This window comes from Colossoma macropomum, unplaced genomic scaffold (assembly GCF_904425465.1).
Source record: "Colossoma macropomum unplaced genomic scaffold, Colossoma_macropomum, whole genome shotgun sequence".
In the NCBI taxonomy this organism is placed as follows: domain Eukaryota; kingdom Metazoa; phylum Chordata; class Actinopteri; order Characiformes; family Serrasalmidae; genus Colossoma; species Colossoma macropomum.
Window position 1 is genome coordinate 16,820,532 of NW_023494795.1, and position 26,097 is coordinate 16,846,628.

At 40.3% G+C, this 26,097-nt stretch overlaps 1 protein-coding gene across 4 annotated transcripts in view; it reads right to left on the bottom strand.

The window, feature by feature from the left end:
* Nucleotides 1–26,097, bottom strand: part of cdc42bpb (CDC42 binding protein kinase beta (DMPK-like)) — a 65,754-nt gene that overhangs the window by 18,389 nt on the left and 21,268 nt on the right. For 3 of the 4 annotated variants that reach the window (XM_036581643.1, XM_036581642.1, XM_036581644.1), the window contains exons 2-18: nucleotides 25,431–25,522; nucleotides 17,056–17,139; nucleotides 16,273–16,368; nucleotides 15,959–16,107; nucleotides 14,425–14,518; nucleotides 12,455–12,655; nucleotides 9,263–9,511; nucleotides 8,288–8,531; nucleotides 7,949–8,068; nucleotides 7,501–7,634; nucleotides 6,160–6,402; nucleotides 3,884–3,994; nucleotides 3,059–3,297; nucleotides 2,836–2,941; nucleotides 2,560–2,684; nucleotides 2,331–2,436; nucleotides 256–404 (exon numbers count right to left, since the gene is read on the bottom strand). In XM_036581643.1, coding sequence (XP_036437536.1) covers nucleotides 256–404; nucleotides 2,331–2,436; nucleotides 2,560–2,684; nucleotides 2,836–2,941; nucleotides 3,059–3,297; nucleotides 3,884–3,994; nucleotides 6,160–6,402; nucleotides 7,501–7,634; nucleotides 7,949–8,068; nucleotides 8,288–8,531; nucleotides 9,263–9,511; nucleotides 12,455–12,655; nucleotides 14,425–14,518; nucleotides 15,959–16,107; nucleotides 16,273–16,368; nucleotides 17,056–17,139; nucleotides 25,431–25,522 — 2,542 coding nt within the window. Of the gene's footprint in view, nucleotides 1–255; nucleotides 405–2,330; nucleotides 2,437–2,559; nucleotides 2,685–2,835; nucleotides 2,942–3,058; nucleotides 3,298–3,883; nucleotides 3,995–6,159; nucleotides 6,403–7,500; nucleotides 7,635–7,948; nucleotides 8,069–8,287; nucleotides 8,532–9,262; nucleotides 9,512–12,454; nucleotides 12,656–14,424; nucleotides 14,519–15,958; nucleotides 16,108–16,272; nucleotides 16,369–17,055; nucleotides 17,140–19,229; nucleotides 19,353–25,430; nucleotides 25,523–26,097 lie in introns of those variants that run through there. The other variant, XM_036581645.1, reaches the window with a different exon arrangement.

The following is a 26,097-nucleotide window of genomic DNA, read 5'->3' on the forward strand; positions in this document are numbered from 1 at the left end:
GAAAGACATCTCAATATATTGCTAAATACATATACATTTTAACATTAAATGTTCTAATATAATACGAACATCAATATGCGCAAATAAATGTGTGGTTTAATATGTGATTTGTTTTACTTAAAGTAACCCACTCACAGAAGCAGAATGCGATTCTGTAACATCTGGTCTTACTATTAGCACACCAATAGTGGAGGCTAAGTAATGTGGGGTGGCTATTCAAAAGCCATAAATCTGGGGAAGGCTGAAAGCACTGACCTCTCGAAGGAGATGTTGGCAGCCTTGACCTTGCGCAGCTCCTCCTGGACCAGCTGTTTGGCTCTGATCTCAGCGTCCAGTGCCGACTGCAGTTCCAAACGAGCAGACATGTCCAGCTTTTGACTGCGACGCACCTTCCACAAGGGATCCTGATTTAAGAGTGAAGAGGTGGACAAGAGGGTTTATGGAAGGTCATCAAGACGACAGGCAGGATTCAATGCAGATCAAGTTAACTTTATGCATCATGCAGTTCACCTTTATGGTTAGATGTCCGCGTTCTAATCTACTAATAAGAAATTCCATGATTATATGGGTCACCGAAGAGTCAGTGTTACTCTACTATTTTTACCCATATAAAGTTGTTATAACACTGTCAGACACTGTTCACTTATTTAAATACAAAGCTGAAAGCTTCACAGCATTCTAAGTACTTGGATAGAAATTTAACACAGGGGTTGTAAACTGAACAATGAAAGCACGAAGCAACATGCAGGAAAAGAGGAGGTCCAAGCCATGACCCGAAAATAACCATATAAATATAAAGCCTAAAATTCTAGTAAAAAAAAAAAACAAAAAAAACAAAAGTATTTAGAGTCTTTAACCTAAACCATGATTTCACTTATTACAGAAGCATTTCATTGCAGAAGGAGAAAAAAGCGAAAAGCAGAGGTAAAAGATCTGTCTTTGATGTAAAAGGAGCATTTAATATGTAAGCAGGGGCTGCCAGCATGACTCCACAGCTGAGGAGAAGCAGTGAATGGTGAAATGTTTTAATTTAAGCATTATAGACAGAGCTAATCGGTCTCACATTGCAGTACAGAGAGCAGGGACTTTCCCACTGTCCTTCTCAAATCCACGCTCATCCTGTCTCAAACCACAGAACTCAACACCTCAATCTTATTCATAGACAACAGAAGGTACACAAAGCGTTGCAGCAAGTCCTTTCTGACATCTAATCATTCATTTAACGCCAGTTCTGTCCAGCTGATCTGATGAGTCTTGCTGAGAATGAGTAGGACACATACTGATCCCACAGCATGATTATTTAGCAATGGAAAGCAAACTTTCATCTGCCCCTCAATACTCCTCTGAACAAGAAAACAATAGACAGATATATTTTAAAATTTGAAAAGGACTTTTTTAAAAATTGCACAAGAGATTCAAGAGGAAGCATGGACAGATGAACAACAGCCATGAGAACAATCTGTTTCCCCCTCTTCCTTTTGGAGCCGATCCACACTGACTGGAGGACTTGATGGATGCACTCACCCGCTTTGTGCTCCTAGAAGCCACCAAAGACTTCTGGGTGGGGGTGCTCATTCCAGACCCTTGCTAAGGCAATAGGTAAGAAAACAGCACTTCACAGATCTATCATACTGTCCAAGAGAACTCTATGGGAGTAAGAACTGTCTACTTATGAACATACAAACAATTTCTGTTTGAAATCCCTGTTTCAGAAAAAGGAAGCAACAAAATGTGTTCCTTAGACTGAATGTTTAGGTGCTTAAGCAACGAATTACATCTTCAGGGATTAGCTCTTGTCTGAGGGTCGCTTATACACAACAACAGACAGTATTTTCACTGCGAACATTGTTGGCTTGCACCTTCCCATTATTTGTCCTTAACCTTGTTAGTGAAGGATATTCAATCAAATGTGACCTCCTTCCTCACCTAGAAGAGCAACATGTCACTTTCCTTCAATCAATTTCCATTAGATTTGCTATTTTAAGGTACTGAGGAGAACATACTTAGCCTGCTTTTAATTATATCAGCACCACATCGTTACTGTGCTATGGCTCAGAGGAGTTGGAAAGAAAAAAGGAGGGATGAGAAAGAGGGAGGGGAGAGAGGGGGGACAACAAGACAAATAAGACATGAAAAAAAGGGGAAAGAGAAAGGGCACGGAGAAAGAGGGGAAGAGTATATGGTCCTTGCGCCCCCAGTTAACATTAAGTGAACTTAGCACACGGTACCTTTTGAAGTACACAAAACTTCTGAACTGAGCAAAAGTTGCAGAAGTAAAAAGGGTGCAAGGTCACCAAAAAGGACCATAGGAGAAAGAAATGAGGTCATACCAAGTGTCTTGATCCCAGGCTGGAGCTACGTAGTGACTCCAACTCCTCAGTCATCTTAGAGGCCAGAGCCTGTAGGTAGCCACGGGCATCCTTCTCATCACTCACCCTGCAGGCCAACCAGATACAAAGCAATGCAGTTCATCACCACATTCTTGGGTACCTCTAGAAATGGTATGGATATAATTATAGGTGGGCTGCCTTAGAAATGTATGGTAAATGACTTCCTCACCACTGAATGATCTCAGCAATCTGCGCCTCCCAGTGGGCAACGCTCTCTTTTTTAGATGCCAAGTCTTGCAACTCATCCTCCAGCTGTCTGTTCTGGGCTGTTAGTTTGTCCACAAATGTGCCCAGCTGGAGGGGGGGATACCAAGGTTAAGGGTCAATGCTCTATGATGACCAGATTCCTCCAAGGACCCTTGGAGCAATGGTTTTGTGCAGTTATTTGTTTGCGAGCCCCAATCCCTTTCATTGCCTTTCACAGTGGCTTCTGCAGAACACTTACCCTGTCTGTTTCTGAGGTTAGCTTGCGGTTCTCCTCGGTTAGCAGGTTGCGTTCGCGCTCGTATTTCTCTTTCAGAGATCCCAGTGCCTCGTCCATCTCCGTTTGCCTGCCCAAAAACACAAAGACATTAACCTAAACGCTAGACAGCACATTCTTAAATGCACCTTCATGCTTTTTGCTTTACCATTCATGAAGTCCCTCAGACTGGTTCTACCTCACTTACCGTTCCCTCTTGGCCTTCTCCAGCTTGTCCTTAAGCATGAGCAGCTCTTTGTGCAGAGAGAGCTGCTGGCTCTCAGAATCATGAAGTTCTTTGCGCAGGTTCTTCAGCTCAGTGCTGTGGCATGCCTCACGCCTCACCAGCTCCTCCTCATAGAACAACACTTTCTTATCTAGTTCTGACTTCACCTTTGTCAGCTCTTGCTGGGTCTCAGCACTCGCACCTGAAGCTCGTCCACTGCCCTGCTTAACCAGAGACACAAACTCGTTAGAGAACTTGATTGAGGTTATAGGAGAGAATAATATAAAAGCGAAAGGTCAACATTGGCAGAAAAAAAATGAAGAGATGTCAAAAGGAAGTGAAAGGTAAAATAAAGTAAATGTATGACAGGAAATAAGGGTAAAATGGGACAGGTACTGATTCAGAGTGAACAGCAAAGCCATGCTCTTTAGTCCAGCTGTGCACCTCAATCTATGCCAACACAAATAACAGACAACACAACAAGAACAACAGAACTAAAAATAACCAGGCAGGATATCCCTTCATCTGGAGGGGAGAAAAGGGGTGAAGACAGTCTAAGTAAAAAAAGCAGGATGATTCAAGGAGGAAACAGGGTGGAAGGAGCTGGCCAGCTGGAAGAAAGGTGGAACAGGCCCACAGGGAAGCAGAAGAGAAGAAAAATGGGTATACAAAGTCAGGAGGGAAACCGAAAAGACAGACAGAGCTATAAAAATAGTAAGAGAAAGAATTAAAGTGGATTAAAGAATATATCAGATTAGCTGCAGAAAAAAAAGAAGGAAAAAGAAGGTGTGTGGGGTGACCCCTGACCTTCAATGTCTCCAGCTCACTCTCCAGCTGCTTAGAGTAAACTTCACTGTGTTCTCGCAGCTTCCGCTCCTTTGAAGCCTCTGCTCGAGCATCTTCCAGCTGAGCTTCGAGCTAAAACACAAACACACAAACATGAACAGTGAATAACACACAGATATAACGATTTAGTTCCTCACACAATTAGAAAAACACACACATTCTTTCTCTTGGCCTAATTTCAAACACACTCCCTAAGTGACATTCCGCTGTAGAAACCTGATACTTCAGGGGGATTCATCCGGCATATTGATCTAGCGAAGCCATATGTCTTAAAGTATTAAAGTCTTTCCTCTGTCATGCCTTAACCAAACGCAGCACCAAGCCACGCCTAAAATACTGCTTTAATCCTGCCTGTTCCAAAACAAGTAAATGTAAACATGTGTAACTAAGAAATTGAAGTGCTGATGTGTGCAAGTGTGAGAGAATGTGCAAGATTGAGGAAGAAAATGCAAAAGAGAGAGATACACCGGTTGGCAGAGAAAAAATAACAGTTGTCCAGACTGTTCCCTGTGCTCCTCTAAAGTCTTAGTAAAAGGAGCCTGGTCAGTCAGTGCTGCCCATCTGGCTCTGGTTAGCCATGCAAGTCCACTAAGGGTCAAAGAGGGTCAGCAGGAAGGCCCTACAGCAAGGCAGGGGTGGGAGGTACAAGGGGAGAGCTGAGAAATTCCTGCTGTCGCCCTTGGAGATCTGAGCTTGCAGAGTTTAAGCAAGGCCCGGCTCCACTCTCTCCCTGCACTTCTGTTGTGTCACTAAGGAACTCCAAAAATGCCGTGCATTCCAGGCCTTGCTGTTGTCTGGCAATGAGTACTGTCAGCCCCAGGGGGAGTCTGGTGTTATGCTGGGTTATAAATACTGCAGGACAAAACATGGCAGGAGCCGTGCGCAACGTCCATACACCAAGATGTCACACGCTGCCTCCAAACACGCATATGATTCTACAGCACTTCAAATCTAAACTTGGTTTACTTCGTAACATATTCAAAACATGTGAACACATGACAAAATGGGAACGATACTATTAAAACATCTATTCTGCAAACACTACACACAAGAACCTCCCGCATACATGCATCCTTAGGGTTGGGAATCATCCATATTAGGAATCTGGGGAAAGTTCTATTAGAAACAGTTTTTTTTGCATATGTTAATTATCTGAATGAATTCGCTATTAAAGAAGCAATAAGAAGTAAATATTAGTTTACTGCTTACTGTATTAATATTATACAAGTTTTCTTTAACATTAATGCATTTTCCAAATTTGAACCTTTTAACCATCTATAGTAGTGCAGGCTGAAACCTAGCTGCTCGCATGATGTATGCTGCTAAGATAGAATCGTTGACTTCTGCCCTTTCATTGCCTTTAATGCAATACCTTTGATACCTTCACTGGACAGTGCTTATAGGTGGCTTATGGATAAATCAACAAGTAGCCTACTAACAAAAGCAATAGCAAAGTGGAAAGCTGCACTTCCCATTAAAAGCCTCCACCATAACAATAATCCACAAGCTGTCTGAAAGAGAGGGCTACATTCATGGGGAAGTTGAAACCACTGACTGTATATATGATAAAAACATATTGGTTGGAACATGCAGCTGCTGTCATACTCAGTGAACAGAATGCGAACACTGCATTTACTGGAAAATAACAAACGCATTGTGATCACTTATTTTGTTCATACATATTGCTACAACAAAATGCACTCATTTCAAACTGAAATCTTCAGAGCAGAATTTGATCATCACAATTACCTACACAAAATAATCTGATAGTGAATAGTTATTTAAATCTTTTGACAACCCTAGTAAATATTTATTAATTTTGAACAAAAACATTATCATAGGAGCACACTGCAAGTAGCAAAACAGTCATTGCGTCTGGTCAAAATAATGACCAGGCAGTTGCTCTTAATGACAATGCAGCTTGCTAACTGTTTGCCAACAACCTTTGTGATGAACTTTAAATTTATGTTGAAAGAAGCTTAGGTCATTTATTTTGGACTAAATATCAGTTTTGGAGCTTATTAGGAAAGTTAAGGTCAGTGGTATTACAATTAGCAAATATCAAATGATACCCAACTCTATACTTCACACACAGCCACACGTGCACACATTCTCTCTCTCTCTCTCTCTCTCTCTCTCTCTCTCTCTCTCGCTCTCTCTCTCTCTCTCTCACACACACACACACACACACACACACACACACACACACACACACACACACAAAACTCTGTCCTCACCTCTTTGCGGGCCTTCTCAGTCTTGCGAATGTCCTGGCGCATGGCGTCGATCTTCTGCATGACCACATCCATCTCCTCCTCCTTGTCGCGGAGCTGTCGTGAGAGCCTCTGCTTCTGCGACCGCAGCTCGGCCATGCGCTCGTTTAGCTCTGAGAACTCTTGCATGGCCAGCTTCCTCTGCTGGTGGGCGTCCTTCAGCTCCTTCGTTTGAGATTTCAGACGATCCAGTGACTCCACCAGTTGCTGCGGATGCAGATGCAGAAGAGGGACAAAAGAGAGGGGGGGAAAAGAGAAAAAGATAAGAATAGGAGACAGGTGATGGAGAGAAAGAGAACAGTGATATTAACAGGAGGAAAAAGGTAACAGAGAAAGAGACGTGTGTGTAAGAGACAGAACGAGAGGAAAAAGAAAGCAGCCGTGGCGGTCTCAGAGAGAGGACTGAAAAAGAGGCTGAGTGAGAAATAGAAATTGTCAAGAGAATTGGGAGCACTACGCTAAAAGAGAAGGACATGCTAAAGCCGATGAAGACATCATCTATCCTTCTATTGCAGCTTTGCTATCAAAGACAAGGGACATTCAAATATCTTATTAATACAATGTGTTTAGTTGAAAATACAGACTTTAACAGGCCTATCTGTCAAATCACGCCGACAGCCATGGATAACTTGGATAACATTAGGGTTACTAAGAGCTCAGGGTCAAGATTCGAGTGGAGGAGCAGGACAAATTCAATTAGGCAGAAATGCAATGGGTTGGTAAAAAGCTCTGCCTCTGCTTAAGTGAGGGAATGATGGCATTAATCATGATGAAGTGGTCCAGTGTGTATAAACACTAGGATGGAATGAGACAAAGGGTCATGATATGGGTGAAACAGAGAGGGTAGGAGGGCTTAGGGCAGAACAGGCGCTAAAGAGAAACGATTTCGTGCCTATGCTCCGACAGCTGCATGAATGACGACAATCCATTTGTGTCACATGGAAAGAACACAATGGTATCTTAGAGTGGAAGGAGTGAGCGATGGAAAGACTCACTTTGTTAAGTCATGCCTACATGAAGAGATTCACTGCTAATTTACAGTGCGCCTCCCCAGATTTTTCTCCCTTATTTGTTTAAAAACAGTGCCTCCTGTAAAGTTTTTCCTCTTTAAAATAAACTTCGTGAAATATGGTTTATTTGTTGACTAATGAAGCAACCTGTTGTAGATCTAACTTCACATTACATAATGACAAATATGTTGCTCAAATGTAACAAAGAAAAATATTTTGAGCTTGTGAGTACATTTATATGTTATGAAGTACCACGTTTCAAGCACTGGTGGCCTGAGCCCAAAGGCTTCACTACCTTATGGATGTCTTCCTTTTCCTGCCGTAGAGCTTTGACCTGCTTGTCCAGAGCCTTCAGCTTGGTGGAAGAGCTCTCGTAGTCTTGCCGCAGAGTCACTGCTTCCTCCAGCTGGTGCTCCAGCCTATCAGAGTCTGAGAGAAACACGCACCCAGCAGAATGAGTAATCACTGACTGGATGCTAAAAAAACTACCACAGCACAGCTTCATAACTAAATAAGAACTTCTGATTCAGGAACATGATGATTACTACAGATGATCATTACAGGAACAATGCTTTCAAGGATTTTCCAAGAATGTGTCAATTTCCTTGATGATTAAGAAAGTTTAATCTCTGTAGTCATCGGTGATAAATGTGTGTGTGACACCTGACCTGCTACTCTGTCACTGTGATGTTTTCCATTATCTTGTTCTGTTTTACAAGCGAGGGTAGGATGTTGCTGCTCACCTGCTAGTTTCTTCTTTAGGCGATCAATCTCCTCATTGAGCTTTTTTATCTCTTTATCACGGCCCAATGTGCCTGCCCCACGACTGGAGCCATGGAGGGACTGCGCAGCCTGAGTGGATTCTGTGAAAATGTAGAGAAGATGGTTACAACAATATTTTAACAGCCACAGGAACTGGGCGAAAATCAAAGGCTAGAAGACAAATTTCCTCTTAGTCTTTCCAAGATTGAAAATGGTAAACCGACAACAAATCTAACAAGTGAGAGTTAGCATGCATCAGCTCAAGTTTTCGACATGTGACCCTCTTTTAAATCTATGAATCAAGGTGCAGCTTTGTGTACCCTGTAACTTGCGATTGAGCTCCTGTTTTTCTTGCTCCAAGGAGCGGATCCTCCTTTCGAAAGCTTCCAGCTGCAGACCTCCATCCTCATCGCGCCGTAGCAGCTCTCCTGAGCTGCTGTCAGCCAGCGCCGTTAGCCTCAGAGAGCCCCCGTCTGAGAAACAGCTCTCCGTGGTATAGGTAAAGCCCACAAAGGGTAGGTGCTGTCCCGTAAAGCCAGTGTGAGAGATGGGAGGCGCGATGTCCTGCATGGAGTAGACAGACTTAAAGGTTACTTGGAGAACTATGCCACACAACCAAGACAAGGCCTGCTAAAGTTGTGAAAAGCAAAAAAGTATACATAAAAACACAGATAGCAGGCTTGATTCTGTGCAAATTAGTTCTGAAATATTTCATATTATAGTTTGTCATTGTTCACCTGCCACTTTTAATAGCCTCTGATATGCATTTACCCCTGCTTTAGATTTTCTTCGGCCTTCTTTACCCTAAACACTTAATTTGAAACACTGGAGTCATTCGTGTTGCAGGCAGCAACATCAACTGAGGTCTGAGGCCAGCATGTGAACAGCACATTATATAAACTATATCGAGACTAAAAACTTGTGATTTTGTTCAAAATGTATTCATTAATAAACTCCTTAAAGTGAAATTTCACCTAATGTTTGGATAGCTGAACATCAGACTATTTTTCATGTTTAGTGATGATCTGACGGCAGCTGTCACTGTTGCTATGCTATGAGGTAACATAGCAGACGCAATCACGGGAAATGTGGACTGGATTTGGTTCAGACTTCAACAGAAGTTTGTTGGGCTATCCTCGTGCTTTGACCACAATTTCACAACTCCAGTGTAACAAGATCATTGAATCATTACGCAATGTTGAAAAGTAAGGCAATGCTTTTAGCTCAAATCCTGAAGAGAGCTGAGAAACGTAGATTACGCAGGTGCAGAGAGAGAGAGAGAGAGAAACACTTACAGGGTTTTTCAAGACATCATCATCCACATCGAAGTTGGAGGTGTCAGATGGAGAGCTGACGTCAGGAATATAAGGAGCTTCTGTGCTACGAATGTTCTCCCAGTCGATGCCAGAGAAAAAAGGGTGCTTTTTAAACTCCTCAATGCCGTTCTGGCCTAGCCTGCGCTCCCTGCTGCAGATCAGCCGCTGGATCAGGTCTTTGGCATCCTCAGACACGTCAGTGATGTGAGATGGGAACTGGAAGCGCTCCTGGAGAAGAAGAACAAGGTTGTGATAGTGTGAAACATTTGTCATCAGCAGCTCAGAATAAAGTCTTCACTTTGGTGTGTTCATCTGATTCTGCATACGTATTAAATACTGCAATAAGACACATGAAAACTGGAAAAGATAAAAAAGAAAAAATGAACATAACACCCAGTTTTGTCTCACCTGCTACTGGTTAATACAAGTAGCATTTTTTATATCTGAATATTGTATCCAAGTCTAGTCCTAGATTTTGCCATCACTAGTAGATGAATCTAAAGCAAGGAGATCTAAAGTAGATCTCAAGCAAGGAGGTTTATTTAAATAGCATATTTCATACACAAAGGCAATCTGCTTTTCATAACCTGTCCAGAAGTATTACATGATCTACAGTGTTGAATGTAGCACTAAGATCTCATAATATCAGAAGTGATATTTTACCCGAGTCAGTATTCAGCCGTGTATCTTAACACTTTGATAAGGAAAGTTTCAGTACAGCGATGATTTTGAAAGTCTTATTAAAATTTGTTAAAATAACCCTGTAAGTTAAAATAATTGCTAAATTAATTAAAAACAACCTAAATTATCTTAGCTATAAAAGGAGGACTTGAAAGGTCTGTAGTTGTTCGATACAGAGGCATAAAGAGTTCTCTTTTTTCTGAGTGGCTTAATGTTAGCTGTTTTTAGTGACTTTGGGAAAATGCCTGATAGCAGCTAATCATTAAACATTTGTGCAAATCACTTGCTACAGAGTTAAAAGCAGTAAAATGTCAGATGGTAGTGTTTTGAGAGAACATGACAATGATTTAAAGTGCTGAACATTTTCCTCTAGAGTTTTTGGTCAATTGTGTTAAACTATGATGTAATAATCAAGTTATTTCAAGGCGGTTGTAAAGACTGCATCGATACATTATCTGAGTGTGTGGTACTGATGGTCAATGGAGTAGTTTTGATTTTGAACCGAACAAACAAGCAAATTTATTGCATTGCTCTGTGGAAAGGAGCTCTGTGATTATTTTTTTTGGGGGGGTTAGTAAGCTTGTTAACTGTGATAAATAGAGTGTGGGTATTGTTGATGTTTCTGTTGATTGTGTTTGATAATCAAAACTGTTTAGTCCTGCATAACCCAAGGTTAAAAGTACAAAAGCTTTGTTTATAGATGTCATAGTGGATTTCAAGTTTAGTTTTCTTCCACTTAGGTTCCTGCCTTCTCTTTTCAGGGCTTTTACCATCATGGTGTTTTTCCACGGTGTTTTCCGTTTGTTCAGAGATCTCTTTGACTTTTATTGGTGCAACAACATCCATCACATTAGAAATCATCAACAGACTCTGCACTTATGGTTGCAAGAGAAAGTGTCAAATTAGGCAAAATGTTATGTGGCATTATTGTCCTCATTGTTTATGTAGATGTTAAAATCACCAGTTATGATTAAAAAAAATTTAAATCAAAGGAGATAACTGATAGTAGTTCAGCAAAGTCGTCAATGAAATTTGCAGAGTATCTTGGGGGTCTGTAAATGATTACAATTTGAATATCTGTCAATTAAGTAAAAAGAAACAACCAAAAGAAACTAGATTCGCATGAGCCATATCCTGGGTTATTTAAGGAAACAGTGGCATTTCTGTTTACAACATGGAATAAGATTAGGGCCAAACGATTTGGGGAAAACATCTAACTGCAAATTTTCCTATCAATATTGTGATTTAAATCTAAATTTGTGCTATTATTTAAATTTGAGCTATTATTGTCTATAAATTAAGCTGCAGGCCTTTTTTTGCCAGACCAGCACATACTTTTTTCTGACTTCTCTGCTTAAATACTGAATGTAGTGTGCCAGACTGCCAGTTCACAAACTCTGCACTTTTAGCTTAAAATTCCACACTTAATACTTTTTAAGAAAACACAATATTAAAAGATATGATTAAAATTTCAGCACTTGCAATATGAAAATGGCATTCTTCCAGCTGCGATTTTGATATATAAACGATAAACTGTTCAGGCTTGGATAAGATATGGGTACAGCTACTTTCGGAATGTTAAAAAAGGTATGTAAGGTTCTACGCTTTAGCAGTAGTTTACATAACAGCTTTATCTGCAATCTGAAGCTGTGCTTATCATTTAACCACATCCTTTACGAAATCTATCTTGCTTTTCAGACTTCATTATAAAAGAAAAGCAGTGGTTGCTGTGAGTCGGCCCACATAAACAGACATGAAGAAATGCGATACAGCAGGCACGCTTGCCTTGAAGCAGCACTCCGTAGCGCATGCTCCATTGTGCCCATGCAAATTCCATCCAAATCTTGCTTGCTTGTTATGATCTAACGACCACATTCGTTTTCCTAAATACAAAAGCGACTGATTGCTAAACATACAGGGAGGGAGGAGTAACAGCAAGTGCAAGTGTAATTCCCACTCTCTGCATACATATCAGATTTCATAATTCCTCTGATGTCAGGTACAATGACAAGCATCACCTTTAAATATTCAAATACAAAATGCAAGAATGTTACAGTGTTTGGGGAGAATTATCAGAAAAGCTGTTAGCTAAGTTTGGTATTGCTAATAGCCTTAAACTACTGAGCTTGAAAATAGTAATAATAAAATATGTTTGCCAAACATCATATTTACCAGCTATTTAATTATCTTACTAGTTGGACTGCAATGTCAAAGTCAAATCGGTGTGACAAAAGTCTTAACACAGATGTTTTTGATACATGACATCACATTGCTGTTTTACACTTTCCTGTACTGTATGCGAAATGGCAGCTGTGACAGTGAAAATATGAAGGCTCTGTGTGTGTACACATTTACTTAAGTGGGGTGGGACATTTGCTCAGTACGACGCAGCACAGAGCAGAAAATCATAACATGATGTAGAATCACTGAGATGGCATTCATTGAGATGAGGCCAATTACAGTGATGTTCAGACCTCTAACAGCTCTCACCTCATGGTTCATGATCTTGCCATAGGTCTCAACCAGAGACTCAGCGTAGAAGGGGGTCTCCCCATACAGCATCTCATACATGCACACACCCAGAGACCACCAATCACACTCCGGGCCGTATTTCCCCATTCCATCCTCCATTGCTTGCAGGATCTCTGGAGAGATGTAATCTGGAGTTCCTACGGCTACTGATGATTGGACCTGTACAAGGGAAGTACAGAAACAACAAGAAAACAATCAGAAACATTTATAATACAGACAAAAATACAAGCCAAGCTTATAAAGAATACATAATTGTCAGGTAAGCTTTTAAAAAAAAGAATTACACAAAACACAAAAAAGACTGAATGATTAACAGATATAATCTCCAGGACAACAGAATTTCATGAAGAAACTGAGGGAGAGGTTCAATCAATGCAATGACACAAGACAAAAACAGAACAGGCCATTAAACCGGCCTAACTGTAGGTTAATTTTCCCAAGTGAAAAATCTGTGGAAAAAAAGCAGCACAGGGAGCACAAAAGAATAATAATGCAAAAATAAAAGAGCAGAAAAGGCACTGGGCCATAAACACTGTAGTGGGAACTGCTTCACTGGACAAAAAAGACCTTTACTCCTTACATATCAGCTGTATCACAACACAGCAGTTAGCTCAGTCAAAGAATAAAGAGCCCATGCCGGGTGAAGTGCAGATGTTTTTGTTCATTACCTCATCTTCAGTTGTGCCTAACTCTAAGTGGCTGATGATGAGGCAGGACGTACAAAGGCTCAAGCTAAGGATGGCACTGATCTAATGTATACTAGGAGTCTTAGAAAAAATATTGCACACATCTGATATTAAAAATCTTTTAGCCTTTGGTCAATTGGGCGAGATACCTTGGTAAAAGGTAATCTGTTTTACAGACAGATAACATTGAAAATTAGTTACACAACCAAGGAACAACACTGCAAAAATAATAGTCAAGAGCACTGGGGAGAGGTAAGGAGACAACTTTTTTTTTGTTTTTGCCCCAGTTCTTAACAAGGAATTAGCTTTCGGTTATGTGTGATGGGCTGTTGCTGCTTAACCTGTCACTTCTCCTTCAGCTGCCCAGCATGGCCTGTCACCACTCCATACTATTATGTCACTGTCACACTACTGAATGCTTGAGTGACTCACACACACTGAAACTACTGTCAGCCTAGGACACAAGCTGCCTCCTGGGTTTCCTTTTAATCTGAGTTGTGCTGTTTACGAAAATAAATGATGGAAAAAAGGACCTCCTGGCACAACAACAGATGACCCTAACCAAAAAGAGAACTAATGCGGATAAAGAGCAAACTTGTACTATGTGCAGGTTTATAAAGACTCAGCACAAAAGAGAGAGAGAATCACATGGAATGCTGTGATGAAAGCTAATCTTGCCTCAAAGCCTTTAAATCACCAATCTATGCAGCTGGAGTGGTAAAGTACAAGAGGAAGGAAACTTTGAAACTGATCCAATCAGAACTGATAGAATCAGCTCAACCCAGGACAACACACAGAACAACACAACTGCAATGACTTTTGCTTCTAATCATGGGGAGATAAATCTGCTAGGAGCCGGAAGAGATAAAGATAAATCTGTCAATGTGACGAAAAACACAGAACATTCACAGGATAAAATCCCCATTGTTGCTAAGTGAATTCTATGCTAAATATAAGACTAGACTAAGCTAAAATGCTGAGTTTTGACTATACGTTATAGTTCTAAGTGCAACATGGAGAATGGTAAGACTATGAAATTAACTGTGATTGCTGACAGGGCCCCTCCTCCACTGACCCAGGGTCAAAATTAGCTCCATCACTGTCAGGGGCATAGTGATTAATGCAGAGGGAGCCCTTTCACCACACTCATGCAGATCACCTGCTGTATGGACGATGAAAGGCCTACGGGCTCTGTTTTAGAGAAGGGTGGGACTATTCACACTATGTCTGTCTCTCACTCACCGTGCCATCCTGCATCATCCTCAGGCAAGAACCAAAGTCAGCCAGGCGGATATGGCCATTCATGTCAAGCAGCACATTATCAGGCTTTATGTCCCTGTAAGAGAAAGACAGAGAGAGACTTACTGCAGCACAAAGAAGCCAACTTGATAAAATCCTGAAAACTATGCCTTACTTTCAGTTCTAAAGGAGGGGTTTCTTTTTTCAAAGCAGCACTTGATTAGTGTGCAGGCCTTTTCTGAATTAAATCCAGTTTAATTTTGTATAGCCTACAAAACAATAGTTTAGACAGCTTTTTCTTAGGTGTGGTGAGTTTTTTCTGGACTACTGTTAACCTGCCAAATCCTCACTTTTGGAGATTCACTGGCTTGTTGGCCTGAGTGATCAGTGCAGATTTTATATCTGCCTACCACATAAAAAAATGTTTCTTTAAATTCTAAGGTGATCATGTCTTGAGAGCACACCCACGTGATTACCCACCCCTTCCCTCCCCAGGGCTCTGCAGGGCGACTTGTTCCATGCCTGCCAGTGCCCTGCTTGCTGCACTGAACAGCCTGGCATTGTTCATCCTTCCCCAGCTCTCACTTTTTCTTTACTGGACTAGGGCCACACACAGCGCGCCCTCTGCTTCACAGTGTTGGCACCGTGCTGGGCACAGCGGGCATGGTGTAAACATGGTGTCAAAATTCAACACATAAATACACAGACAGACAAACAGACTCACACACACACACATACAAACAACTACCGCCATCCACACCTAACTATCAGACACACATAAAACATTTTTTTATAAACAGGAAATCATTTAGCATCAAGTGTACAACAAGACCTCTGTGACTAAATCTGTTCTGTATGCCATGCCCTGAAATATGATAGCAGGAGTTGTTCAAAAAAGGTTGTCACTAGCTCTAGGAATGAACGTGGTACTGCTAGTGTGTCAGAGGGAAACTGCAGGAAGCTGTCAAGCCCCTTTGGATTAGGAAGGAAAGGGGCTCAGCTGGGTCAGACAGCAGCCCAGTACAGGTCATCACCACATAGTAGCACTGGCAGGAAGAAAGTATTCAGCCTAAACAGACCAGGCCCATCTGCAGCCATTTTACTACCCTGTCGTAATTCTGTGATTAAGTGAAAATAAGATAAAGCTATATATGTATATGTGTATATATATATATATATATATATATGAAACAAAATTTGAACAAACTGAGCCCCATGGTTTGAAATTTGTATTAAAAAATATTATTTAAAAACGTATTGTTTAAAACTAGACAAGCATATCTAAGATCCGTTTACACCTGGTTGCTTCACGCGTTTTGAGTTTGAGTTTCAGGATCACTAAAGTAGTTTTAGAAACTTTTAGGAATTGAAAGCTTTTCAAGGAATCGTCAGTGGTATAGGAATCCGTATTTCAAACATACCAACACTGAACACAGTCTTAAGTACAGGAAATTTGGTTTTACAAGCAACTGATCTGCTCATGTTTATTGTGCTTGTTTTTTTTTTTTTCTCTCTCACACACAGACACCTATTTTACCTGTGCACGTAGTGCTGCTGGTGGATTGAGTGAATGGCAAGGACCATCTCTGCCACATAGAACTTGGCCATGTCCTCAGGTAGTCGGTCCTCAAACTTGCTGAGTAGTGTTAGCAGATCCCCGCCCACATAGTAGTCCATCACCAGGTACTAAAGAGCATATCACAGAGCACAGAACTGTTAGTCAAGTTGCAAGAGAATATTATTTATGTATATTATGGTTTGTGCAGCACTACAGCAGAGTTTTTAATTATTAAATGGACATTTTAATCATTTTACTTCACCAAATAATCAGACAGAGATAAAGATGTTCACCAGGTAGTTATCATCCTGAAAGGCATAATGCAGGGTGGTTATCCACTGGCAGTCTCCATTCACCAAAACATCTCTCTCCTCTCTGAAGCAGGCAGTCTACAGAAGACAAAGAAAAAGAAAATGTCATTAATACAAAGCAAGCATGTACTTTATACATTCTGCAAAGTGATTCTGTGTTTCCTGAAATTTTGTACAAAAGTGTTGCAACTAAATCTTCTGGAAATAAGGATAACTGGTTTTTCCCCATTTAACAAGATAATTCAAGCCTCACTCTTTTTCATAGTGAGGACACGTGGTCTTACATCCTCAGACCTCTGGCGTTCCATTGTAGTCCTTTGCTTTACACCTTCCTCTGATGATCTAATAGCTGCTAATGTACTATATTAAGACAGACACGAAGAAGGCCTGGTGTTGTTCAGCATGGGATTACTGACCAGCCGCACTGACAAAAGCTCTCCTGACACAGCTCTGGGAGGCCTGAGGCCACTGTCAGAGCTCATTGTGTAAAAACTGGGTCAAGATGGAGCAGAAAAGAAAATGGCCCCCATCTCCATCACAGCCTTCACTGCACAGGTTTGATCCTAGTCACCGGTCTCAAGGAAAATCCCCCTTCAGTAATTTCATAGAGCAAAGCAGCTACAACGGCATTAAGGTCTGTATCTAAAAAAGGTGGTGCTTCAACCATACTACGAGAGGCAAGGCAAGTCCATGTGGGAATGGTTTATGGAAGCTGTTTTGTCCATGAGAGATCCCACTCTAAATGAACAGTAGAAAGATCTTTACCTCAGCCCTCTTCAGCATCTCCCACTTGTTCAGAATTTTCATGGCATAAACTCGCTCCGTGTTCTTCATCTTCACGACGGCAACCTAAAGAAAAGATAAAAAGCAACTGAAATGCAGAGATGTTGCAGGTCTAGAAAGAGCTCAGCATGATTTCTCTTCATTTATTCATCTTATTTACACTTGCCCTACTTAGGTTATGGTCCCTTGGGAAAAGCATTTTCCAAAAGGAGGTTTTTGATCTGAGATGACTCTGAAAAGGGGTGTCAGACAGTCTGTCAGTAATTATCTTGAAATTAAGAAGAGAATTTAACACATGACCACTTGAGCCTGTAGCAGACAAACATGTCAGCTAGGGAAGTAAAAGTTACTGGATATAATTAAATACCACACAGGGATGTAAAAGACTATCTACGATCTAAGCATTATCTAACAACTATGCATTATTGTTATTATTTTAATAATCAGTTCCTATTTGAGCAGGCAGGTTTGTCATTCAAGTTCAGGAATGTTTTTGAATTGTACGCATGAGAATGCAACAGGCAACTGGTTAGGCTAGAGAGGTCAACCCAAGAAAAATACCCAAATAACCCAAAATATATATAGCTATGCGCAGAACTATCACTCTTTCAAAGGATGACAGCACCATTACAACAATATACCATCCCGAAAAACAAACATCCGCAAGAGCAACTATTTTGTCTATGTTCTTAGGTGGTGTGAGGAAATTACACAAAGGTGTGCACAATTATTATAAAATTACATTCCAGTCATTTCAGCACCTTTTTAGTTTTTGGTCATATAATCATGACCATAAAATAGTTCTTAGCTCCTCAGTTCAAACAAAAGCAGATTCTTACGTAAGGTATGTTTACTTCATATACATGCTAATACCTGGTCCCATGCATCAGAACTACATTCCAGGGTCCACACAAGGAACACTAATATCCCGGTACTTCAATGCATAAGTCAGTTGCTGTTCACTCATTAGAATCGATCATTCAAGTGTTTCACAATGGATATGAACATGGCTCAGCCAAATCAGACTTCAGAACCAGAACTATCAGTTTTGGAATAAATATTCTGGAAGGCCATGTCCATGATTTTAGGCTTGTCTGTTAACACTTAATTGCTGACTAATGAAGGCTGCTTGAGTAAAAATGACTTTAATATCATGAAATAAAAAGCCAGTGATGATCTTAATGCTTTAAAGTAGAAAAAATTACAGATGTGAAGTGATTGACAAATGTATTCAATAAAAAGTTAATTAAACATCTATTGCTACAATATCTGTGGCAAAGTTTGTTTTAGAGCTTAGAAAATTAGTATATTTTAGTGATATTGAAAACCATGATGAATTTGGTCATTGGTATCACGCAAGGAAATGTCAAAACTGTCTCATTCCTAATGTGAACAGCACAATGAGTGTGTGAAGGTGACCAAGTTCTTCCTCTAGAGAGCAGTGAGTAAGTGCAAGAAGGGAAGGGACAGGGAGGAGAGCAGAGATGTTTGCTTGGGGTGGAGAGGGAGACACCCTGCTTGAAAGAGGACATGTCAGGGAGGGGGATTAAGGACGTCTGCTATGAGTGACGGCATGATGATAATGATGCCTCAAAAACAACAAAATGAACAGCTTCTGGTTGCTAAGGATATGGATTAACAAAAGGCAGGAAGCAACACTGAAAAGCCATGACTTTTCAAAATGGTCACTGGATTACATGGCATGGTTTGAAGACTTATGTAAAAGGTGGCATATTGCGATACTTTCTGACTACATATACTAAAAACATTGGCCTGGATGACCTCAGGCATGGCGCAAGGTGTTCACAAGCTGCTTGCGGTGGTCCAGTAAGCTAGTTTAGTTTCTCTGTACTCTGTACTACAGAGATCACATGACATGTTTACCCAAAGTAAGCACTAGTGAAGAACCAATCTCACACACAACTGGTCGTAGCACTATGTGCTGCCTCAGCAAAGAATATGAGGGCAAACTGAGACTTGCACCCTCAAGATAAACACTCTAAAGGGATCTATGACTAACGCACACACCAAACAGGTTGAAACACAGAAATGAGAAGTCACGGGGAAAGTATGTGAAAGGTACACACTGAAAACAGAGGTTCAATCAAAGACAAACTCCTTATCAAGCAGACTCCTATCCACACCAGATAACTGACCTCATTACAAAAACAAACCAAACCCAATGTGCTTAGAATCCCCTCAATTCCTCCTCCCAGAGTGTCTCTCGTCCTCTTTCCATCTCTCCTTTTTTAGACACAGATTTCGACACAGGCAGTCGGCCTGACCTGATTGGAAAGGCGGGGAGGTACATGCAGGGAAGGCGGGTGGCCAGAGTCCTTTCACGCTGCTGCATGATTGGACAAGTCACTGGCGCACTCCCACACGAGGCAGAGATCATATACGCAATGACTGCCTGAAGGATCAAAGACTCTAGAGCGGTCATTTAGAAATGCTAAGTGTTGGTTTATTGCATGAGTGAGGAAAAACTCAACACCTCTATATTACTGAGATGAACAGGAATTGCTTACACCACACTGAAAAGAACTGTTGATAAAGTTCTGCAGAAAATGGAATGACTTTCTATCAGTCACAAAACCACACAGTGTGCACTGATCTTGATCTCACTGCTCCAAGTTGGGCAATATGGTAAAAAAAACACATTATAATAATTCAAGACATTTTCACAATACGCTATATTAATCACAATATTTGTTTTGCTGAGGTTAGATGGGTTGGAACAGAAAAAATCCCCAGTAGTGTGACATTTAAAAATAACTATAAAAAACTGCGAATAATGCTGCACAACTAAAGAGGATTATGTTCTGTTTGTAAAGAAACATACAGTTCATCCGTTTTCTTTAAGTACTGACGATATGCATGGTATGTTCAGAAAAGCATACTGAGATATAGCGTGACAATTTAACATGATAACGATAAATATCGTCATATTGCCCATCCTTAATTCATGGTTGGATGTACTGTACTCTCTGACTATGTCATCGAGGAGATACATTATTCACTGTACAAACCTGATAGACAAAGACAAATATTTTAAAATTAATAATGACTGGAAGACATTTCACTCCTCATTTTAGAATGAAGGAAAGTGATAACATTCCCTTTAAAGCAGCACTACATAATATTTTTGTTAAAACTAAAAGAAGCAGCGTTACTGAGTCAGGACAAAAATAAGAACACTACAATGTGAGGTCTGTGCACTGCTGCGAAAGCCTGAAATAATAATAACCAAATCAGAGGTGTCTGTTCGAATTTTGCAGGTTTATATATTAATGTCACACTGAGGCTCAATAACGTGGTCTAACTTAATATTTAGGTCGCAAACGTAAAGTCAACCTTATAGTATAACCGTGCAAAAAAAATGGAAGAAACTGCATAAAGTTATCCTAATTTTATGTCCCTCCCTCTCCACTCTACTCTACTAAAGTGGAGAGTTATTCAGAGCAAGTTTCAGGGGAGGTAGAGGGAGTGTACATTTTGGCAGCCATTGAAGTGCACGGCTCAGTCTGAGGAACCTGGTGTACCATAAAAGCCAGTCATGCAGCAGGCGTTCAGAGGGGATACAGCCATCAATCATAAACAGGAAATGCTGTGACTTATCTGGAAATGCATCCTGTAACGCCTGGGCTAGAGGAAACGACTGGGAGTGGGAACACATGAAGCCATGCCTCACATTCTCTCTCACTCTCTCACACATTCATAAACCCAACACCCCAAAACAATACTATAAACGGAGCTAACAAATAAATAGCATGAGAGATGCAACGGAGTAAAAACGTTTTGGATAACAGGAAATTTCTGTTCCAGTCATGGTATCCGGAAATGATTCCATTTGCTTGACAAATGGGTAAAATTCCAGTCACGTGGTAGTGAAACAGAACTGATGTAATGTTGAGAAAAAACATTTACATGGTGGCTACACAAAAGAATGTCTACTGTTTTTTGTTCCCTTTTACATCGGTATGTTTTAGGGGTGTGACAATTCACAAAATTCACAGCTCTGTTCAATACGATACAATGGTGTTTGATTTGACTTTTTTCCCCCCATACTGTTAAATTTAAGGTGTGGCTGAAAATTTACCTTATATTAAAATGTTAATGTTAACATTTTCAGTTTAAAGTGTTCAATATTATAGAAGTGCAATATTTTATAATAATAAGCTTTTCCCTCACTGCTCTTGGTTTAGTATAAATCAGTTATAAATTGCTCCAGCATGCTGAATTTATAAAAATTTGTATATCTCATATGGGAAAAGTCAGCATACTCTATCCATTCTTCCTTCAGACATCTGTGCTAATGTAATTAGTTCCGCTATCAGTATTTTGGATTATGCATTTCAAGATATTGCACTTTACCAGCAGCTGTTTTTACTATTATGCTTTCAAGACTGGTATATGTAAATTATGTCTATTCCGTTTGGCTGCGTCATTCAAAAAACAGTCTCCTTCTAACTTCAGCATGAGCAAGCGGAGCTATAGTACAGTAAACTGAACAGGCGGATGTGTGTGTTTGGTTTGGTAACATCATAAAAACAGTGAATTCAAAATAGATCTTTTTAAAATATATGAACTGTATGGACTGAAGAGCTGAAGTTACATTTTGAAACTTTAACAATGTTTACATACTAGGTCAAATGCATACATAAAATACTTTTTTGTCTATATACTACTGATTACCAGCTTGGACCTAATTTATATGCCTTAACACACCAAACAAAGACTAAAGAGTCAGGATAAATTTACTTTTAAAAATGTGATGTGGCTAAAACCAAAACCAAATATATCTACCATGGATGAATAGTTTCTGTGTCTGAAGGGGATGCTTAGCAAGGTTTGAAGAGCTGTGTGCTTCTCCGTACATTTTCTGAGGAGGGAAACACTATTTTTGTAACAGTCTCTCCTCTGAGACAGACTTCATTTCCTGAACCCTTCCTGGAAGCTACACCGTCCTGCTCTGCTTCCTTTGCCACTATTGGCACCCCTGTCTTCATTGTAGGACGGGAAACTCAGTACTGAAGTGTTCTGAATCAACAAGTCTTCACTAAACAAACACACAGCTCAAACACAGCTGCTATAATGTGTGTCTTGTACTGTTATACTTGTATCTGGAGATTATGTGACAGATATTTTAAGGGGTTGAAAGCAGAGTTAATTAGCTGCACACAATGATTACTGATCTGGTTGAATACAACAAACAGATCAGTTAACAAGCTCCATACTGCATGAATCCTAACAATACCACTCCCAAACCATCCTTCATCAAAGGGCTACATTTATTTGCTTTTTGTGCTGTAAGAAACTGTATCTCATTTTTATTTTGCACTATGCATCATAGTGAATAGCGATTAGGGACACACCAATACCTTTTTTTTCCCACACCAAGTACATGTACATATTTTTAGTTTTTCAACCAATACCGAGTCTGATACCATACTCAGCAACCTATGTAGAATTAAGTAGTTATTAGTGTAAATGAGAGCAACCTAAACAGATAAATGATTTAGCTGACTCTAAATGAAGTGCATTAGCTAGCTATACTATATTGTTTAAAGCTACCCTAGATTAAGTAGCGCTGCAGTGTAGATGTTTTGTTCCAAGTCAGAAAAGCGCATCTGTACGGCTGTAGTTTTGCTCCTCATCTGTGTCTTTCAACATCAGTCTCTGTAGCACAGTGACAGCAGGAATCACAACCGAGGCTGAGGCATCCAAGTCTAAAGAATCTGAGGAGTGGATGCTTGAGTTTATTGTCTGGCTGGAGTATTTTACTTGGCTGGTTGAGCTCTAGTTGATTGTCTTCTAAAGCCAGACATACACTGTGCCATTTTAGAAATCTTGATCTTTGGTGACTCACACTGTAAGTTTGAATAGTCCATCATGTGCAGACAAAACCTACAATTTATTTACTCACACTGCATGAAAACCACGTCCATCATATGTGAAACGCAGTCCTTACAGACAGCTCTGTCTACAGACAATTTCAAATAAACCTGTTTCATTTAAAATAACACGCTGTGCGCCAAGTACTGAGCAAACAGTGACCGAGCAGCGCTGCTATCACTGTGCACTGAAGCTAAAACCAGGCAGTGATGTAAAAAGTAGGCCAATACGGTCTTTCTATAAACTATTTTGCATAACAAAAAAAATAAATAAATAAAAAAAAATATCACTGTATTAACATTTATACCTCACTATTATATTCATTCAAACAGTCTAAAGCCGGCACAGACAGATTTTGTTAGAAAAGTCTCTGTTTGGCTGGCCTCTGTGTCTCCACCCGTATTGGAGAAGTACTTGTGATCGTGTGTTTAAAAATGTATTTGAATTTGAGTGCCAAGGCAGAATGTTTAAAGTTACCAGCGACTTTGTATCTCCACGGAGTAACATTGTGTGAGCAGAGCTCCTTCACTGCAAGCTTCGGTGTGTTTATTAGCGCAGCAGTGTACACTCAGCTGATGTGGCACTGTATTAGCAGCTATGTTGGTATTGGTGATTTTTTTATGACAATGAGTAGATGAACATGGTACCGGCCCGGTACTTGACACCAGTATCGGTATCAATGCATCCCTAGTAATTATGTAATTTTTGCTATTTGCCTAAAGGAGCTGTTAGTGATGCTCTTCTTAATGCACACTAGATGTGCAAAATATTACTAATATCTACTGTTGGATAAACTATGATATGCTTGCAATTCATGTCAATTACACTAACATTGTATTTTGAAATTCCAATTTATTGCTTGGCCCATCGTGATCATGAAATTTTAGCTGATGACTGCAATATATAAGTCCATATAAACCCGTAGCAGCTCTTAAATCACCAACAGACACATCTCATCTTCCTTTTATTTACATATATTCACCATATCTAAACAGCTGAAAACCTGATTTAATTCATTCACATTCTGTTGCGACAAACATATGGTCACTGTCAGAGTCAAACCTTGTCTGTTTAGCATGAAATTTGTAAAGGGCAACTTGCATTTTCAAATTCTGTTAAAATATTACAACAAAAATGTAGAGATGAGAAACTCTAGAAAGAAACTGTGGTCAGCTTTAATAATTGCAATCAGACTATCATATAATAATATATGATAGCCTGACTGCCTGACTATCATAAAATATGACAGATTTAGTAATTCTCAAGTAATGTTATCCTTGTGTTACACATCACATTATGTCCATTTTGTGCTGCCCTAGTCCAGACATAGTGGTTCAGAGGTCTCATGTTTAAAGACAAACTGTGAAACAAACAAACCAAGCCATCTAGCTGTTTTAAAAAAAAAAAAAAGTGAGCAATGCTTTTCATGTCAAGTGTTAGCTAAATGACAACTGTTAATATCTGAGCTGCCATATCCTCAAAGCTTACATAAGCTCATTTAAGAACTACTTTCTGTTTCAGAGCATAAAGCTTGTAAATGCCCAATACCGTCTAATAGGACAGTCAGAACCTCTTCCTTAGCACTATGATAGATTATGAGACATTTGCTCAACATTTACCCAGCATAACATGAGGCATTTAAGGGTGAACAGTTAAAGAATTTAAGACATAATTCCATGAAGAAGATGCTTTTTTAGCTTTAGTTTAGTTTGAAACAGAGAGGCAGTTTAAACAGCCAAGGCACATTTTAATCTGCAATGCATCAAAAATCTATTATTCCATCAATTTTAGAAAAGGTTCAGTGGAAAGCTAATAAACAAGACATAGAAGGATAAGGTTAACAAAATGCAAGTGAGAAAGACGGATCTACCTATCTATCCATAAAGTTCCAGAGAAACCCAGAGAGAGAATTCAGGAGCAGAAGATGGAGACAGTGAATGTGCTTTGTACATGGACTGAGCAGGCCAGGGCCAGTAGTGAAGGGACTTGAGCAGCACATTCCACAGTTAAACAAATGATCCATCTCAAACGCCCAGATCTGTCCCGGCCCAAAAACAGCACAGTAAGGCCAGGCCGGGCCCCAGGGGAACTAGCAGGAGGACGAAAGAGAAAGAAGGGAAAGGAGGTAGAGAGGAAGGAACGAGCTTGTGGCTGTAGATAAGGGGGCTTTGCTGGAGAGTAAAACCGCTTGCTGTTTCACCGATAGCTCATGGTTTTCATTGGATACATAGGCGCTGTCTAACGAATATGATACAGCAGAATTTTGCTAAGGGTCATGAAAACAAAACTCAGGAACACCAAAACAAACCACATTGCAAGACGAATTGCAGTGTGATGAGAGAGAACATTCTCCTGCATTTTTGTACTTTTGAAGGCAGTTTGCCTTGGGGAGCTGTCTGACTTGAGAAACATGGGGATAGCTGGAGAGTCTTATGAGAACAGGTGAGTTCAGTTTTTCTTACCTCTCCGAAGGCACCCCTGCCTATCACTTTGAGCATCTCAAAGTCGTCCCTGTGGAGACGCATCTCCTTGACTGTTGTGGTGAATGGCTTCACTGAAAAGACAGAGAGAAAGAAAAAGAGAGGCTTGATTATCACAGCCATAAATCAGTAAACATCCTCCTCAAGTGCTTCAAGTTTATTTTTCAAACAGCAATAATAATTTATTTTTGATTTATTTATTAATTAACTTGAAAAGCTCTACAAGACTAGTTTGTCTTCTTGTTTGTCACCATATAAGAACACGATGTGCTATGTAATCCCAAAATGTAGGTGTGCTGTGTGGCACCACAGTACTCCTGAGGCTCTGAATAAACACTTACTACAAGCAGTCCTAATAATCCATATCAATATGCAAAAATGCTAAAATATGCACATTGAGTAACAACTGAGGGTGCAAAAGTTAGCATCCCATCTCTACAAAAGCTTCTCCTCCTCCTTTTTTACGAGGCACTGCAGGGGGCCTGGCAGGCACCCAAGACGTGGCTAAGCCGGCCTGCAGCCCTCGCCATATGAGGACATGTGCGGTGTCTCGTGCAGAAAAGACGTTTATCAGTCCTAAGGCCACTAACTTTAAACAGGCTCGACCAGCCTTGACCTTTCAGAGAGGGATGGGCTTTCAGAGTGGCGT